Source organism: Lutjanus erythropterus, chromosome 9 (genome assembly GCF_056507025.1).
Source record: "Lutjanus erythropterus isolate fLutEry1 chromosome 9, fLutEry1.hap2, whole genome shotgun sequence".
Classification (NCBI taxonomy): Eukaryota; Metazoa; Chordata; class Actinopteri; order Lutjaniformes; family Lutjanidae; genus Lutjanus; species Lutjanus erythropterus.
In genome coordinates, this window is record NC_139325.1 from 21,734,323 (window position 1) to 21,754,679 (window position 20,357).

At 39.8% G+C, this 20,357-nt stretch overlaps 2 protein-coding genes across 8 annotated transcripts in view; both read right to left on the reverse strand.

The window, feature by feature from the left end:
• Positions 1-16,801, reverse strand: part of kif13a (kinesin family member 13A) — a 54,125-nt gene extending 37,324 nt beyond the window's left edge. For 2 of the 7 annotated variants that reach the window (XM_084726557.1, XM_084726555.1), the window contains exons 1-2: positions 16,307-16,778; positions 15,995-16,085 (exon numbers count right to left, since the gene is read on the reverse strand). In XM_084726557.1, the coding sequence (XP_084582683.1) occupies positions 15,995-16,085; positions 16,307-16,361 (146 nt within the window). In that variant the 5' untranslated portion in view covers positions 16,362-16,778. Of the gene's footprint in view, positions 1-15,994; positions 16,086-16,306 lie in introns of all 7 variants that reach the window. The other 5 variants (XM_084726561.1, XM_084726560.1, XM_084726558.1 and 2 more) reach the window with 4 other exon arrangements.
• A 1,294-nt stretch (positions 16,802-18,095) lies between these two features.
• LOC146321415 (E3 ubiquitin-protein ligase NHLRC1-like) lies at positions 18,096-20,251 on the reverse strand. The gene has a single exon (XM_084726562.1). The coding sequence runs from the start codon at positions 19,880-19,882 to the stop codon at positions 18,500-18,502; it is 1,383 nt and encodes a 460-aa protein (XP_084582688.1). The 5' UTR covers positions 19,883-20,251; the 3' UTR covers positions 18,096-18,499.
• Positions 20,252-20,357: the final 106 nt, after the last annotated feature.

A 20,357-nucleotide genomic window follows, 5' to 3' on the forward strand; every position in this document is an offset into this window, starting at 1 on the left:
CATCACCATTGTCTCGATGCGTCTGACCAGAATGGAGATCCTGGCTGGACCAAACACAGCCTCCAAGACTGACAATGGCCACTTTGGTGACAGGGAATGCAGTACCAAGGTGGGTTTCTTGCTGAGTTTGGCTTCTGGCACCTCAGGGCAGAGTCAGCTAATTAGGCAGCTAGCGCCATGGCTAACTAGCTAATGCGAGACAGTGGTTAGAGGGAGAGACAGTGGTTAGCCTACTTTAGCAACAAGTAAACTAGCTCACCATTATTTGTCCACCAGTTAACGCTGTAAGCTAAATCACCATGGTACTGTACTCTGTCATCAAACTGGCCTTATAACACTTAATGACATCTTCATGACAAGTTAAAAATGTACCACTTCAAGGCAAATATTCATGAATCACTGCTCTCATGATGACAAGTGTTAAAGCCAGCCACATATGACAGTTAAATGTAATGTTAAAACATAAAGCTTAACAGTTTCTTTAAGTTTGATAATGTCAAGTTGCAAAACAAAGACATGTTCATCTTGGTTAATGTCAAGTTGTCATAACACAGACATCTCAAGCGATGTCAACTTTGTAATGGCAGTCCTATGCATACCCCTTCAAGTGTTTTGCATCAGCATGTTGCAGTATGCCGCAGCACAACATATGCACCACCCTTGTGCTTCTACACCTGCTACAGTCACGTCCTTCAACAGTCAGCAGATCTCTGCAAGGCGTCTGCTGGCACAGAGTCAGAGGTGGGCATCACCTTCACTCAGTAACTAATACAGGGCTGCTGTCGGAGGACTGAAACACTGCACCAAAGTGTCTCACACCAACTGAGCTGAGTCACCAAAAACAGCAGCACGCCTGGAGAACTATATGACAAAAATACTTGTCTGCACATTTTTTTTTTATGTCAGGCATTAAAAATCAAAAAGGAAGGTGACTTGAAGTAGGACTCATGAAAAAGATTTCCTTTGAAGATGACACCCAGGCCATTAACTGTGCTCAGGCTCATTATAATTAGAGACAGCAAAGAGAGTGAGTGGGAAGGGGAGTCAAAGAAAGAGGGCCTCGTTTGGGTTCATACTCAATCTGAATCTGGGCCACTGACAGCCACTGTGACTCGGTCTTAATCAGAGCAGACAAAGACTGCAGCCCCGTCCTCTAGTCGGGGCCCTCAACACTGCAGAGCAGAAAGGGGATGTCATTGACGAGCAGTGAGATACAGATCAGCATCAGACAGCAGAGAGCACAGATCTAATGCTGTGTTCTAGACAGCTCAGAACTCAAAAACGTCCAACCTTGGGAACTTGGGAAAATCCAGCTATCCCAACTTCAACAGTTGGCTGACATCACACAGCCATGGCACACTGTAAACAGTAAACCATCAACTAAAAGGCAACATGAAGTATATTTGGGTGTATTTGACACATTTTATAGATTTTTTATTACACTAGTTAAGAGAATATTTAGATGTGTTTCCAAGTATACAAATGGCACAAAATAAAATGTATGTGTACGCTTGCCAAAGAACGTTCAGTTTGTCAGGGTCAGCCATGTTTTTTGTTTATGTTTGTTACACAGCACTTGGAGTCACTTGATCAGAAGTTGAAAATTTCAAAGGGGAAATTCTGACCTCTGACTTTAAATCCACAATATGTAGATTTTGCCGCGAGGGCTCTCTCACATTAAAACAATAACGAAAGTTTGATGCTATTGTGAAGTAGCATGGGATCATAGCGAGGGATCATGGGAGTTGTTATCTTCATTTTGACCATAGCTGCTGAAAATCTAACATGACTCAGGCAGAAATTATGCTCATGAGGTAATATTTAACTTTTATTCATGTTTAGTCACATTTGCCAACTTCCTTCCTCACTCACTGACATATCCCAAGTATCCTGTGTTGTTCCTGGAAGTTATAACAACTAGCAACGGCTAGAGAGAAACACACCGTTACCCTGAACAAATTATGTATTTCTCCGTGTTCGAACATTGCTGGACACAACAAGCACACAACTCAACAAAATATGTCTAGATTTTAAATTTTAATGCAGAAATGTTACATCTTATAGTTTTAACTGTAACGCAGAATAAAACTTCCTGTGAGCAGAGTAGGAGGTGTGATCACGGACCATTGAGCAGGTCCCAATGCATGTTAAATTTAAAAAAAAAAAAAATGTCTGTCAGTGTTGCTACAACATGGAGATGCCAAAGATGAAAGAAACATGTGGGAGAGTTATGACAACAAATAGAGAGACAGCAGCTACAGCCTTGTAAAGAACTGGACAAAGACAGAGAACAGATGTAACCCTACGGAGAACAAAAGGACAACAGACACAAGGCCGGAAAGACACACACACACACACATGCACACACACAGATATTAATGTGGAGACAAAAGACATGCAGTTATGGAATGCATGCAGTCTAGACTCTGTAGCTGTAGCTGCTGTCATATACAGTATGTACAGTGTACGCTCGGTATGCTGAGCAGGACAATGGGAGGAACTGTTTCAAACTGGCTATATTTAGGATTTCACAGAGCTACAATTTCCTCCTCAAGTCTCATATGGAATTTGTTTCATTCCCAAAATGGAAAAAATCATTTCAGATAAGTATTGAATGTTATAGTGTTCTTCCTCACCTCCTCCCCCATCACAATATTAAGACCTCCCCCTCAATAAGTTAAAGAACATCTCCAGTTGTCCCACTCTGCTTTAGACATAATCTCTTTAATCTCCCCAGAAATCTGTGTCCATCTTAGCTATTTTGCACATTGCTTATAGACACCATGTAAGCTACGTCCTCTCTCTCGGTTAGTCCAATTTGGTTGTATAAATCTTCTATTATTCATATTGATGTTATAATTACAATACTTCATACTGTAAACTTTTGCACATTCCTGCACAAAATCTGCACAATTCTTTCATTTATATAACATATTCTACACATTCTTATGACATTTTTTCATATTTGATCATCTATTTTCTTTATTCTATTTATGCTTCTTCTTGCAGGACTTGCTTTTTTAATCTTCATATTTGTCTACTTATGATGTTAACTGTTATAAACTATAATTCTATGGCAAATTTCTTCTGTGAGAACACCTACTTCACAACAAATCTGATTAGTAGTGGTGTCAACAAAATCTTGTATTTTTTTTTAGGTATTATTGTCAAAGTTATTGTAGAATTGTAAAACTTTTGAACAACAAAACCATTTTATTGCACTTCTATAAATATAATGACTATGTTCAATGCAACAGGCGTTGTATATGAATATAAATTATCCACTCTGTCAATTCTTTCTATAAAATATCACAAAATAGTGAAAAAAGGCCATTATAATTTCCCAGAACCCCAAGTGATGCATTCATATTGCTTTTGTCCAAGCAGTTCTCTAAAAAACAAAGATAGTTTATCATATATGACTAGAACTTCATCAATCAAAAGAAAATAAGTCACCATCTATGACTACTAATTGTTTCAGCCATTTTTCAAGCTGAAATGTCAAATATTTGCTGGTTCCAGCTTCTTAAATGTAATGGATTAAAAAAAGCTATTTCAAGACATCACTTTGGCCTCCAGGCAACTGTGATGAGCATTTCTTTTTTTTTTCCATTTTATACACTAAACACTTAATTAATGGTGAAAATAATCGCCAGATTATTCACTCAAGAAAATGTGTGTTATTCGCAGCCCTTTATATGACAAAGAGCTCAAACCACAGACTGTTTGGCAGTTTTGACTTGCAATACAATATACAATGATTACACGTGATTAATTTAATCATAATTAGGCCTACAACATCTTAATTCCCATCACTTCAGTTAAGAAATAGTGCCGGTGGCAACTTGATCACAAATGTAGCAGTTGCGCGGTGCAGCTCCAGATGACTCACGCATGAAGCCCACAGGCTGTTTGCTTAATAATCAGCATGCATGTCAAGTCATGGCTCGAGGACTTATTAATGACTGTGTCGTGGTTGAACAAGTGTGTGGCACAAATGTACGGCACAGAAGTGCCAGATAGCATCAGATTCCTCCCCCCTCAGAGGCAGATGCAGGCGGACACTGCAGACCCAGCAGTCTAAAAGTCCCATTGGGGGGCAGGTTCTGCGTGCCTTAATGTGTGTGTCATCAAGGGCACGCTTGGGCTCCCACGCCTCCAGCTACCTGATGCCAAGGCAGCCATGAATGATTTCAACTTGGCTGAGGGTGAAAACTGGCTTCTTACACTACTATGATCCTGTGTCGCGGCAGACAGATTAGGATCTTCTTTCTAAAACCCTCAGTTTCTTATCACTTTTAGTCAGAAGAACCTCCTCGTTTCTAAATTGATTGATGAGGGTCAGATTCACTGCGATCACGCATGAGTGGAGAAAACATGGCATCTTTCTGAGCCTTGCAGCTCAGAGTCAGTCTCATGCATACTGGCACCCATAAGGAAGGTATGACAAGCGGAAGAGCAGCAGTGGAATCCCCCCTGTGGTTATGGAGCCGGATTAAGGCCACTGGGTTATTATGCCACCGAAAACTGCACTCTTCTAGCCCAGTGGGCAACACACCAGATTAATCTACTGTATCATCCACCCACTGAAGCATCTACGGATCTATCTTTAAAAAAATTACATTGCGTGCCCACGCAAGTATCAGACAAATGGATCTGAAAATTTTCATGTATCGTTTAATTTGATTGGACATCTATGATGACAAATTACAGCCAAAACAGGTAAAAAAACAAAAAACAAAACATATATTAGTAATGTTTGAGAACCACTGGTATGGACCATCTGCACCCACAAACAGCATACATGGTGTGATGAAGATTTTTCTCATAAATTTGTGATTTTTTTTTTTTTTTTCAAGTTTATAATCTTAGAGAAGATCTTATGTTTTTCTCATAAATGTACCACTTTAATCTTAATGAATATCCAAGATTTTTTTCTCTCGTTTCTTTTATTTTGGTTTATACTGCACATACTGTTTATATATCATCAACTTGTTTACCTATATGTCATCTTGTTCTTGTTTCTTCTTTCTTTACTTTGTTTTTTATTTATTAATTTAAGTTTCTAGTGTATTTTTATGTTTATGAATAGAATAATTTACAACACCAAGTAGAGAGACATGGCAAACTATCATTATACTGGTAACTTGTTTATTTCTACACGTGACAATAAAGCCTTTGAATGCTTTTTTATTTTATGTTTTTTTTCCTCAGAATATTACCCCTTCCCCCAGCTTCATATTTTTTTAAACCTTCAATAGGTCTAATGCATTGTCATAGTCATCCTTAAACACCCCTTTAACTGACATATCAGTTGGCTAGTTCAGATTAGTAACCAGAAATTACAATTATTAAGTGGTGTTATCTTCAGAAATCAGGTTTTTACAGCCCCAAGAATGAGTTTCAAATCAAAATAAAATAAAAAAAGTGCACATGCTGTAGCTTCCAATGCATTAAGTATATGTCATCTGTGTGATTTAGCGGCAGACACTGCACAAGTTTCTGATGATATAATCCTGCTGCTCCACTGGAATATGTAAATCACATGGATGAGGATCACCCCCCATTGAGATGACATTCACAGCATTCATCTGCAATGTGCACACACACACACACACACACACACACACACACACACACACACACACACACACACACACACACACACACAAACACATTTTTTTCCTGGCATGCTCCCCATAGAGTCAAATTCCTCTTCTCGATCTGTCGCTAAAACTATGCCTCCCCCACCCTTTTAACCTCCATTTAACCACACACATGATTCTTTCCCCTGTTTGGCTGTCGATGTGCTTCAGACAATTACAATTCAACAAGCTCCAGAGCCAAACACAATGTCCAGAGCTCTGTGTGCCTGTGTGTGTGTGTGTGTGTGTGTGTGTGTGTGTGTGTGAAAGTGTTGGGTTACAGCGCACCGTGCTCCCACAGGCAACCAGCTAACATTTCAGATGGTCTTCCAGTATGTTTAGAACCGAACACGCTGGTCCCCACCCACTCAAAGCAGAGGTCACCCTGCTGCACAGGCAGACAGACACAGACAGTCAGGAGAGAGCACGAAAATGCCAAGCAGAGTTACAGCTAGACGGGGGTGGCTCAGATGATTCCAAGGAAGCATGCAGCCTAATGTAAGATTGTCTGTGCTGTTGCTTTTATTAGCATGAGTGATCCTAAAGTAAACCTGACAAGTGGTTGAAGTCAGAGGTTTACATACAGGACATTCAAAAGTATTCGAAAAACAGCAGTAAAGGAAGTTGGCTTGCTGATGACAGAAACAGACCTGCAGGATTGATCCAAACTACTGAGACAGCTAACTATTTTGTCACACAAACAATTTCTGGAACTTCTTCGGTCTAATTACATAACAGATCTACTGCAAGTATACAACGTCTTGGCCAGTGGTGGAAGAAATACTCAGATACTTTAACTTCCCCTCCAGGTCCAGTGTGTGACATGAACGGAGGTCTACTGTCAAAATATGGCAAAAATCTAATATTTATAAGAATGTTTTCATTAGTTTATAATCACATGGAAATAAGTAATGCTGTGTTTTCGTTCTCATAGAGTGATCCGTTTCTACCGACAGAGGGTATGGATCCTCTTCTGCCATGTTGAATCGCCATGTTTCTACAGTAGCCCAAAATGGACAAACTAAACACTGGCTCCAGATTCTGACTTTCGAGTTCTGCAGCCAGTGTAGGGTCTCCTACATGCTTCGATTGAAAAAAAAAAACAAAACAAAACTGATTACACATACGGACTAAATAATTTAGCAAACACGTGTCGGCTACTGAAAAGGCGAAAAATGCCATTACCTACTGTTAGCTAACACTGTCATTAGATAGTTAGCAACTGCTACAGGTAGAAAAGAGATTGATAAGACAACTTGACAGTTATCCTAAAGTTCTGAGAGTTTATTTAAGATTTTGAGTGGTTATGATGCTTGTGTCATACACTTTTTCTATCTTTATTTGGGATAGGAACATTAACTTGAGAATGTTCATCTGTAATGGCTTTCATATACCTGTCCTAATCCAAATTACTATGGTAAGTTTCTGTGTTGCAGACCCACACGCAACTTCTCCTTGTGTGTCTGTGTTTGTTTGTTTGTTTGTTTGTTTGTTTGTTTGTTTTTTGTATTTGTTTTGTTTTTTGTGTGAAAATTGCAACTAGAATCTGCTTTTATATAAGTGGTCACAAGCCCAAAAGATTGGGATCCACCGATTTAATGTTATTCTGTAAAAATATTGTATTTCACAAGCTTTTTATATGAAATTTTGATAGGAAACGCAACTAGTAACTACTTATCAAACATATGTAGTGGAACAAACAGTTTAATATTTCCCTCTGAATTAGAGTATAAGTATTAAATAGAATGACAGAAATACCCACATAAAGTACAAATATCTGAAAACTTTAATTAGGTGGTCATACAGTACTTGACTAAATGTACTTAGTTACATTTCACCACTGCTCTTGTCTAATTACACATTTTTCAAACAAATGAGTCCATGTGTGATTGTTCTCAATGCTAAACTTAGCTTCCTATGAAAATATTTGGGGTGGCTGGGGGATATCTCTCATTAGGTCATCAACATAACTCCAGAACATTTCTGTATCTTGGCAACCTCTGTCGCTAAGCAACGGTGGTAAACATGGAGGCGAGACAACCTACCAGCCTCATGAGTCAAAGTTCCAAAATGAAAGCCAAGCTCAGGATCTCAAAAACAGCCTTAATGAAGAGCGCACATGATGCCGCTCATACCCACTGTTCTGTGTGGAGTTTCCATAACAAACGTTAACAACACAACATATGATGCAGGCACGATCTAATTTAATCCTGTCCGGCATTTCTGACACCACTGTGACAAGCTGGGTCAGCAGGCCGAGGGGTGTGTGTGTGTGTGTGTGTGTGTGTGCTAAAAAACACAGAGAGGAATCATGACCACATCTGCTCTTAAAAGCCCTAAATCTGGTTAGTTTCAAAGGAGACAAACAAGCCAAAAAGAAGTGAAGTTCATCAATTTGTTCAATATATTACGGCGTCCTCCCCGGGGGAAAGGAAGTGACACATTTACTACCAGGACACACCTCCTTTGACCCTGTCTGCTTGCTAAATGTCACTTATCTGAATACATGCGCCATGTGGCTGCTGAGGACAATAGACAACAAAAGCCACATGCTCATGAAGTGCAAAGCATATCGCAGAAGTCAATAATCGCAAAAAGAAATGTGCTAAAGAGATTGTTAACAGTAATTACATGCTTGAACGTAATGAGTGGAATATCTCTTTGCAGACGGAGATGAGGTAAAAACTTGTTTTTTAAGCTTTTGTTAATGTTGCCTGGCTCCACTTCCCCTGAATGAGACTGAAAGTGAGTCCACAATAAACCTATCCCACCATGAAATTAAATTCATGTAAACACAACAAGCCGGGCTTCAAAACTTCAAAAAGGCCTCATCTGAAAGAATCATGCAAGAGGGAAAACCAGAATCATTATGGAAGAAATGTCTGAGTGAGGATTTTTTTCACATCAACTGCTCTCAGAATGAGAAGCCACATCTGAGATTAATGAGGCACAGGCTTGACAAAGAGGGAGGACGCCATCTTTTCTCAATTCCGGATCAAGATGTAAACAATGTCCCACCCTCTAAACAAACAGGGAACAACTCCTTGAGGGAAGGCAATTGCTTTATCAGCGACACACAGCACTTTCTCCTCATGGCACGCATGAATACAGCTCTAAAGAGAAAAGTTGGGTTGATAGTGTGTAATTTAGGTCAACTAACTCTGAGAACAACATCTTACTGAATGGAAAGGTTGATTATTGGCACACAGGGAGCAAAATGGAAAGACAAAAGGAACATTCCTGAGGGTAGCCACTGGACAAGGCAGCATTGTCATTCAGTGAAGGCTTGTTTTGGAAAGCATGATGACACTTAGTCATGTGTGACTTGGGAGAAAGTGTGACCAACCTCCAAAACTTCAACAACGCGGGAGACTGTCATGTCTGCTCAACACCTTTTTTTTTTGCCTTTGACAGCTGTGTATCATAAGGGTTAACAAACAAACAGACACCATTAGAGGCTATCTGTAAAAGTTTAACAAAACACATGTTGACCACATTGGGTTGGTGTCTGGCAGTCACCAGAAAACGTCTCAATTTAAAGGAACAAAGCAAATGCTTCCTAGCGGAGAGTTACATGATACCACTCTCATATCTGAATGCACATGAAGCTACAGCCAGCAGCTGGTTAGCTTAGCTTAGCACAATTGCTAGAAACCCGGGCAAACAGTCTGGTCCTGTTCAAAGATAACCAAATTTGCCAACCAGTACCTCTAAAGCTGACTAATTAACATTTTATCTTCCTTGTTTAATTTGTACAACGGTGTTAAAAAAGTCCATATTACAGAAGCTTCCTAACTGAACTCCTGGCTTAACTGTAAAATAACCATGGTTATTATGGTTAGGACCTGACTTAGAAAAAAAAAAGCCCTTATAGATTGACAGTTTCTAGGTCAAAGCCCCTCTCCTAATTTAAGATTAACTTACTACTTAGCTAATGGTAGCTAACACTAGTGTTGGCTAACATTCGCTAACGGTCAACCGTAGTCAATAATAGTGTTCGCTAACAGTGACTAGCAGAAGTTTTAGCTAAGAGTAGCTAACAGTAGTGTTCGCTAACAGTGACTAGCAGAAGTTTTAGCTAAGAGTAGCTAACAGTAGTGTTCGCTAACAGTGACAACAGGTAGTTTCAGGTAACAGTCGCTAGTGGTAGTGTTAGCTCATCAACTCATGTGTTGAAGTTAAGAAGTTATATAACTCAGTGTATGTTACAGTATGTTTCAATGATAAAAACTAACAGATACAAAGTTGTTTAACTTGGCAAGATGATAAAAGTATTATTGGACAGAGGATAGCTAGCTAGTTTTTATGCTATGAAAACATAACCTGCTGCTAGCTTCATATTCAAACATGAGAGTGGTATTGTTCCTCTTCCTGATAAAAGCAATAAATCATATTCAAAGTATTTCTCTTTAACAGCAGCCTTTTTGTATAGGTTTCTTTTACAATTGAGGTTGTGAAAATAGACACACAACTATCTCCGAAAATACTTCCAAAATTATTTGTTCAAAATAATTTACAGCTGAAGAAGCACGGTGTAAGCAGCACCTTCCTAGTGGCTGATTCTTTAACTGAAGCTCCACTTTACTCTTCCAACTAAGCAAGATAACGCAGTGAAGTGGAGATACACCAAACTGAGCTCTTCTAACCATTAGCGATAAGGAAGAGATTAGAGCGGAAATTACAAGCTTGGTTAGGGACGTTATCAGATAAAGACATGCAGTACTTCCACAGTACTCGTCACAGCTCGTCTGCAGAGCTACAGTAGCTCGGAGGTTAAGAAAACAAGAATTACATTCAGAACCAAGAAAAAAAAAACATCTTTAGTTAGACATATTTTTAAAAAACTAGATGCTTGTAGTTAGCTACAATGAAAGGAAGGCAAAAGACAGCACCTTCCTCTGTCATAAACCAGACTCCCCTCTGCTTCTCTAAAAAGTTAGCTGTGGTTAGCTTTGGGCTTTTGAAACAACTCTGTTTATTTAGGCTGAAATATACAGAAAAAGGGGGGTTTACATAAAGACTTTCCAAGACTTGACGGTCCTGTATTCAATTGTTGTACGCTGACGGACATGCTGGGGCATGATAGATGTAATATGGCCCCGGTGTGTGAGTCGAAGGGTATTTTCTTGTCATGATGCTCCACCACTCATCCCCTGTGCAGACAGCAGCCTCAGGTATTTCTCCACCTCTCCACCCCCACCTTCATTGTGTCCAAACCCCAAAGGAAAGCAGACTGGCGCGTGAAAACAAAACTACTTTCCCAGACTCCCGTTTCAAATATGCCATTCGTGCCAACTTAGGAAACTTAACCTGTTGCCCTGAAGTCACAATCCATGTTTCATTCGCCCACCACTGAGATTACTGTTCATTTCTCAGGGAAATAGGAGAGGGGGGTTTGGGTCACGAGTGTTGCTATAATGCTTGGCGGTGCAAAGAATGAGGCTTAGCCATCAAAGGAAATGCCTTATATTTCTTTGAATTCTTTAGGTGACTTACATGTTTTCGTGGTGCTGTGTGGTCTCTGCAAAACCGGATTAAAGTTCAGATACAATCTGGAAAGTTTTCAGCTCAAAGCTCACCCCTCTAGAGACTTATTTCCAGTATTTCATCAGACTTAAGTAATATTTAGTATTTTTAGGTGTTGAGCAAAACTGTTGGAGCAGTGAGTTCAATTTATTTCAGATGTTTCTACATAAATCTATCTATTACTGCTGTTTTCTCTCTGAGGCTGCGCCTGAGCGTTCCCATGAGAGAGAAAAAGTTCCCATGATCTCGGCCCTGCAGCCATATTTGGCATGCTAATACCCACTAAATCTGACACATTCGCAACACACAGGAACAGGTGTCCTCAAAACAAGGAAAAGACTTAGTGATCAGGGTATCCCCTTTTGTGGCTCCACAAGCAGCCGAGAGGAAAATTATATGGTTTAAGAAAACCATGGCAGCCTAAACACAGAGACCCAAAACACACACACACACACACACAGAGAACACTGAAATGTTAACAAGTAATTATATGCCTGGACTACACTATAGAGAAGAAATGTGACATAATAAAACCAAACTGAATCACAACTGTTCAAGGCCATGGTCACTTTATAGCTACAGAATGTACTACCTTAAAGGGATAGTTCGAATTATAGGAAGTTGGATTGTATGAGGTACTTATTGATAGTGAATGTATTATCTACCACTAAGTAATGTACTGCTGTGGACAGGGTCAGCAAAAAAACGAGACGTCATTTTAGCCAAAACGGTCAATGTCAATTAAAGCGTACACTCTATTTAGAATATTTTCACTGCTTTAATTTGCCATCAGACGGACTTTTCAGACAGGAAACCTCCATTATAAAAGTCAAACACTGCTCTCTCCAAACCAACCAAACTACAAGGGCAAAATCAGTCATTTTACCTCGCAAAACACGGAGGTTGCTTACCTACCACTGCCAATCTGTTAGTTTGTTTATGACTTGAGAGATTTAAAAGCATCATTTTGGATTCTGAAGTCACACAATAACGTAAACAAACTAACAAACTGAGACAGCGGTAGACAAGTAACTCCTGTGTTCTGCAGGGTTAAACTACCAATTTCACATCACAATATTTCAGATCAAATAATCCGAGTCATCGGGGCGCCCCTATAGCTCAGTTGGTAGAGCGTGCACCATGTACTGAGGCTTGACTCCTGCCTATGGCCCACTTGCTGCATGTCATCCCCTCCCTCTCTCTCTACCCACTTTCCTGTTATATCTTCAGGTGTCACTATCAAAATAAAGGCAAAAGTCTCCAAAAATAACCTTAAAAAAATAATAATAATCTGAACTATTAAGACTTACAATTGATGAAATTGCTGGCAGAATAAAAATGACCTTGTCTAAACCCTCGGGCAACCATTTATATCATTGTCTCAGTCTGTGAAAGGAATCTCTGCAGGACTGATATGCCATCTACATCAGATATGGAAACTTCTCCTGAATGAAAATATGCTTGTGTCTCCCTCAACAACATGGCGGCAGGTCACAGTGGAAAGATCCAGCATCATATCCAAATACTCATCACTTAACTGAGACAATATTGCAGCTGCAGTCACTCTGAGTCTCTGTACACTTACTGTCATTCCTATGACCTCTCACCCACAACAGCTTTTTGTTCTGTTGTTACGTACCCTGCTCCACATATGTTCGCTCTGAGCGTGATTTGTTTAATTGCCTGGAACGACGCCATTGTGTGGCAATTTCTGTTCTGATAATTGCCTTAAATACAGGTTAATGTGTGGACCCAAGATACTGGGGAAGCAAGCTCATTACCATTTAATGCTGACTGCTGGTTACGTGGAGCAGCAAAGAAAGCGTTACACTTTAACAAGACTGGATGTGGGCCATGAGAAAAGCCTCGACTGTGTGGCATGTATTCACCTACTGTAACTTTACTTTCAGCAGTCACACTGTGGGCTGTTGCTCATTTGAAATAATCTGAAAAAAGGATCAAATTGTTGCCAGCCTCACAGTAAACCACAGTAAACTTCTTGACTATTAGGATTACTGTTTCAAATTTGAGTTATGATTATAACACGGCTTTGTTAAATGATTGGTTCTGATTGGTCAAAAAGCATTCTATGGTCTGTGATTTCGGAAAAGTGGTTGTGTCTAGAAGGAAACCTTTGATTGGTCAGATTTGTGAAACTCTCACAGGAACTGTACTAGTCCCACTGTGACTGGCTACCTCTACTGAATTGTGGTTGGATAGTATTTGTTGCCTTGATAACACACCTTTTAGATTACCAGAAAACCTTTCTAATGTGTAATGCAGGGACTTTTTTTTAATTAAAAATTATTTTTTTAACCATGAACCCTACACCTAACTCTAGTTTTTGTGCCCAAACATACCCGGGTAGTTTTGTGTGTAAATATAACCAAACTGCAACTAAAAAAAATACATTTAGGAAAAGAAACTGAAAGTAAATACATCACGTCCAAGTGTGCATGTGCAAGAATTTTGCAAATCTAGGGTTCCCTTCTAGACACAACCCTGAACAGCAGACCGTTGCTCTGAAGAATCTTTTGTGTCAAATTATTATTTTTTTTTAGTACATAGCCACGTAATAAATGGGATATTGTGTAGTCAGTGGGTTATTATTGCAAAATAAACCCCTTCAAAGTGAAGTTAGCTTACTGCACTTTGAAAAACTCATGGTAAATACAATCCAACATCAACCAAAGTCTGCAACAGTCTCTCCAATGGAGGTGCACCATGCAACATAGATTTGTTTTACACCAATGAAAACACTGACATCACAGACAAAATGTTTTTAAACATTTTAACAATACCACAATACTGACAAGCTCACTGAGTGATAAAAGGAAATAAGCAAATAGTTCTGTATTTTGTTTGCTAAATGAGCATCATTCTAGATTTATTTGGCCTTGTGGGGAATCAGGTCAGCTGTTTAATCATGTGTGACACCAACAGCAGAGGAGAGCAAACAAACCAAGCACAAAATTGAAGAAAACGACTTCAACTACGATGGGAAATAGGAAATATAGCATCTCTGACTGTAGCTAACAGGCATGACATATGAATGACTTCACAAGCACACAGCCATCATTAGCCTACATGTTATGTGGCTCCAGACATTTCCTCATTACACATTTGAAGGCATGTCAGATCACAAGCCAGCTGAAACTGCAGCTTTTTTTTCTGCCGACCTTCACTCTGCAGACCCGGCAGAGTCTGAGGTGGATGCTTTGCTTTCCTATTGTTGGAGAAAAGTGTCCTGCCATTTGTAAAAGACACGGTGTGGTCTAACACCACTTTGAACGCTACATAAGTTAGATTAGTTCTGACTCGGGAGATTTACGGTGATACCCTGAGGCTCGACATTAATCTGTTCTGTCTAATAGGCGTCTTCATGTGTCAAACAAGCTCAACCACCTCCTCTGGCCTCGAAACTCAACATTAAATACATGCAAAATATGACAATATTATATAGGGATGTACAATATGGTAAAACTGTGACTATTCTGACAGATATTGCAATATACTTCATGATTAGTGGGAATGATTTTGCATCACAAGAAAAAACATTGTAAGATTTGTAGGCCAGCACATCTGCACAGCACTACAGTGCTTCATTATACTCTATTAGATATAAGGGCTCCAAAATGGTTCTTCATGAAGGACTGAAGTTCTACCCAAAACCATTTGCTGCTGAAGAACCTTTTTTTTTTGAAGAAACGGTTCCACTAGAACCCCTTTTCCTCTAAAAAAACATTTTTGGAAGAAGCAGGTCTTCAAGGATTGGATCAGTATATTGAATTCCATAATTTTTGTGTCATGTGTATAATACAATATGGTTCTTTGTAGAAACCTCAGAAGACAACAGGGTTTTAGACAAAACCCTTATTAAAAGGGTATTTTTTAGATCCCTTGTTTGGGTTCTAGATGAAACCTTTGTAATATAAAAGTAGTATAATCTGAAGAACCCTTCATATGGGAGTCTGGGTGGGACCCTTTTATATATAATTCTTTATGCAGTGCTCTAGATGAAACACTCTAACAGGGGTCCAGGTGGAACCTTATAAAACATTCGACCAGGATCCAAAAAGAGTTCTCCTATGCAGACAAGCCAAAGAAGCCTCTATAATTCTAGGTGGCACCTTTATTTTCTGCTGTTTAGTCACACATTTTTCTACATCAAAAAATTGTAGCTTGTACTATTTGGATATTTCACTGGTCATACTACGATTTTGATATTTCAATTAATTGTGCAGCCTTTGTGTACATGCATTATTATGCTGCACTGATTAGTATTGGAAACTTCACATGAATTGCATAACATAATATCATGTTGCAGGCAGGTGGGTGACAGACACGGCGTCCTCAGCAGAGTGCAGTATTACTGCCTCTCTACTGCATTTATTTACTGGCGTTTCTCTTAACACATTATTTGAAATCAAGCTAAAAGTTTCTCATGCAGGTTGAAAGATGATGCTGCCTAACGTCCTGGTGTATTTTCGTACATTTGAACTAGTCATGTGCTCCAGGAGCTCACTCGATAGACAGTTATAACTAACCTTGAGTGTTATTGTTACTGTTATTACAAACAGGGTGGGATAAAGTTGTTACAGTAAGGGTGCAGTCTGCATTTTTCTGCACTTACAGACATTTCCAGAACACCCACAGTCCCCATAAGTGTCCTGCAAAGACCTTTTTTTCTCTGTTGCACTCAAACTAACCACAGCAAAGCGATAGATGCCTCAGCTACAACAAGCTCACTGCTCTATTAATCTTGTTATAATACACTTTGACTGTGTTCATGTCAGTGTTGGCAGTATTTCAGCTTTGTTTACCTGTTCTCTCCTTTTGCATTTGAAGGTGGAGGGTGTAGAACTGTTTGGTTGTCCTCCATATCCACGACACATTTTGTATTCAGTTCAATTTCTGCAAAGAAGAAGTTTGTTGGGAAAGTGAACAAAATAAAAAAGCAGAATAATGCGGGGGTGTGAAAAAGTAAAATCCGCTTTTCAAACTAAACTCAAGTCTGACTCCTGGCTCGTAACTCAGGCTGAAAGCAGCAATGGCGAAGAAATGAAAACTTTATGATAACGTAGCATGAATCCGAGGAGTTTGCAAACAGAAACCATCGTTATAAAACCACTTACCCCTGCGGTTCATGGGCCGAACTCTCACTGCAACTTTTACCTTTGTATCCGACATTTTCGTCCACTTTTCACTCCCACCCTGTCTCTATGCGCCGAGCTATCAATGTATAGTCTGTGAATCCCGAAGAAGCCCGGATTTCTGCCAGAATAAAAAAGCCTCTAGTCAAACAACCCCAAAAAGAGTCCAGACCTCGAGGAGAAGAGATGGAAATATGTTCATTTTTCTTCCTTTATATCCATCCGGGCTCGCTTTTTGTGCAAATCCAGCACTCTGCTCCAGCCCCAGACAGCATCCCCACCGCCATCTTCCACTGGGAGCACGACTGCTATCCTCTGGCAGGCAGACTGGAGACGGCTGTGCCAAACAGGGGGAAAGGATTTACGCACCGCGCCGCTTATTGGGGGGGAAAAAAAAAAAAAAAAAAAAAACAGTGGACGAGAAATGTGAGGCTGTCTGACAAGTTGATTAACATGCAGCCGCGATAAGCATCGTTTAAAGACACAATGAAGAGCAGAGGGATTATTAAAGAGGAAGTTTAAACAGTCATAAAAATAAAATGTCTTTCTCGCTCTGACACACACATTAACTGGATTTTATCAGTTATTTTAATTATTAAAATAAGATTAGTAATATCAAACACTTGTGCTTTGTGCAGCAGCAGGGCAGTAGCTAGGGTTTTAGAGATACTGATGGCCATGTGGCCCCAGTATTTATTTATTTATTTATTTATTTATTTATAGCTATATAAATAAATATTTGGCATGTAAGGACACTAAAAACTCGATATAAGATAATATCATGATAATGATGTTTAGCATGGTATAAAAAAAAAAAATAAGACAAAAATTTTTTACTCCAAGGTGTTTTAACTGGTTATGGAATAGTCTTATAAATAAACAAATCGGACCATCTGAGAGAAGATTGGTTACTTTTGTAGGTTTTCTTAATGCTTGCCACTAGGTTGGATTCTTCTTAAAATCAGATGAAACGTGTCTGTATTTACATTTTGCCTGGGAAAGTTTGCCAGTTAAAAGGAAAAGAGGATATTTTTTTACATTTTGTCATGGTGATGGAAACCTCTGTCCATAGGAGCCTCCAAAACCAACTTACTATTAAAATTCCTTTTTGTAGCTTTAAATAATTAATCTGATGTGTGTAACATCTTTTGTTCATATAAAATTCCTTTTTTCCTTTTTAACCTTAAGTGTGTCTATTTCTCTTCTTTAGTAAAAATAAAATAAAAGGAGCCAGCCATGACATAAGTATTTGCAGAAATGTTACTAATTTTATTTAGCAATTAATATTTGATTTATGTATGTATAAATGCAAAACAAAAACTATGCAGCAGTCAGTACCAGTCTTTTTATAAGATAAAACAAAATAATTAAGCATATAATAATGTATAATATAAAGTACAATAATATCACATATCGCAGGTTTCAGGAGATCATACAATGGATCATATGTGTGTTTGTGTGTTTGTGTGTGCCTATTTGAATGACTAATGGGAGCTTGTCTGCAGCTAATCTTGCTGGGAAAAAAATATTCCTGACATGTGCTCAGTAACTCTGTATAGCAGTGGATCCCAGTCTTTTGATTTGTGACCCCATTAAGATTAAATAATTTCTATTTGTCTGGCAGGTCATCACAGGTTTATGGGCTTGTGGACATGAATTGGAAGCAATTCAAGAGTGAGTTTTTTCCTTAGATTGTTTTATGTTATGTTTTTTGTGGTCCCAAAAAGTAAAAGTATCCTGTATAAGAAAACAAAAACAAACAAACAAACAGTTTTTATTTTCTTATCAGTTTAATCTTGTGACCTTTCAGATTGATCTTGGGACTCCTTTGAGTGATCCTGACCTCCTGCTTGGGAGATCAATGCATTATGAATTAGTAAATAGCACAATTCTATTTTCAAAAGCTGGGAAGAAAACAACATACAGAAACATTAGTCTGACATTATTGCACAGCATATATCCAGTCTAAAAACAATGACTATTCATTGATTTTATCATGTGCAAAACAAATTACAGTAGTCTGTAGCACTCATTTTATATTCACATTTATAATTTGTAAAAGTATTATATAAAAGTTGTTTTTTTTTAAAGGTATTGACAGATAATCTCATCACTTAATGATATGATCCACTGCAAAGGCTACACATAGGCCCCTCTAGGCCTGCTCATACTCAGCTATATGTTGGGCCCTGCATCAGATTTAGCAGAATAAATCTTCACTGTGTGGTCTCCACCATCCAGAATGACCAGCATGTTCTTCAATGACACCAGTCCAACTGGACGGATGAGGTCGTCTCCCACCAGAGGAGTCAGGGCTGGGCCATTCTGGAGCTTTCCCAAACTCCAAACCATCCCCTGGTTGGAGTCAATCACAATCACGTCTCCATCTACGTCGAAGGCTACGGCTGACATGTTGAGCCTCACCGTGGACTGCAGGGTCAGGCTGAAACTGTCCGTCTGATACAGGACGTTGAAGTCTTTTGAAAACACTCTCAGCCTCGTGTGCTGGTGCCTCTCAGGCGGATGTGTGTCATGAGGTGGATGCTCCATCACTGCAGTGTTCCCAGTAACCCGACAACAGGCCACTGATTTTGGCTGCTGGAGGTCTGAAATTACTGTTTTATGCTCCAGAATGACACCATGAGTATAGTCAACCTTTACCTGGGACAGCGTGCCAGCCTGGACATCCGAGACCAGGATGTGCCCACAGCTGTCTGTGTCTACACCCCAGGGCAACTGGAAGGAGTCTTTGACCATCAACACGTGGTTCCCTCTGGAGGTGAAAACCTTCACAGCTTTATCCCCTGCATCAGTCACCACCACGTAACCACAGGTAGTCACCGCCACGTCCACTGGATAACAGATCTCCCCACTGCCTTGTCCTCTTCGCCCAAAACGGTGCAGCCTCTTGCCCTGTGGACTGAACACCACCACACTCTTCTCTCCATCATGCACCACCACTATTGTCCCTGAAGAGCCCAATACCGCTATCCCAGTAGGGTTGATAAGAGTCCCCCACCCGCCAAAAGCTGTACAGAGGTGCAGAGCTGTGGATGTCAGACCTGCTGCCAAGGCAAGGCCTCCCTTTGGCCTGTGAGGAGGACTCCAAGACAACAAGAGCTCCTGCAGGTCTGTAAGAACCTGGCAGTGGGAGGTGCTGTCAACGCTGCACAGCTGTCGACAGAACGGGCACTCCAGCTTCCTCAGGAGAGGGTGGGACAGAGCCGTGATGCATTCCAGACAGAGTACATGGCCACAGGAAAGGTTCTGTGGTCTGCGCTCCCTCTGCTGAGTGCTGAACTTCTCGAAGCAGACTTTACACTCCAGTAAGTTGATCTGGATCTCTCTCAGAATCCCCGTGGGACTCTTCAGGCTGCCACGACTCAGGGAACCAGGACTACTGGACATGACTGAAATATCCTGATGTTGTTCAAACCTACAGGCTGCAGGAGGTTCAGCGAATAAAAAAGAGAGCTGGTAGTTTAAATGAGACAGAGAGAATGATGAAGAGAGGGGTTTGAAAGCAGAGCTCTGCAACATTCTTGTCAACACACTCATGTCCTGTGCTGTAGGCCCAAAGGGTCACGTGACATTTTACACACCACTGAGGCTCTCTGCTGCCCTCCTCTGGAAATCAAGTTAAACACAAGTTGGAAAAGTTAACTGGTTACTGCTGAGATTCACAGACACACAGACAGCAGAGGGAAACAGAAGGCAAACAACTTAACTCCTCAGTTTATATGTATATAAAAAATTTTAAAATAGAAGGCTATTTGTATTGGTTGGATGTGAAGCCAGGAGGTGTTATATAGTGTTAGAATGTGCACTGTAAAAAAAATAATTAACTAAACATAAATATACTAGTTTCAGAAACATTTCTTCTAACTTGATCTCTTTTGACTTGAAATGATGAGTTGAATGAATGTACTGTGAGGTTCAATCAACTCATTAAATTGTATTTCTTAAGAAACATGCTCAGCATATCAGCATACTTCGCAGCATACAGCATGCATGAGAAAATGTAAAAGGTATT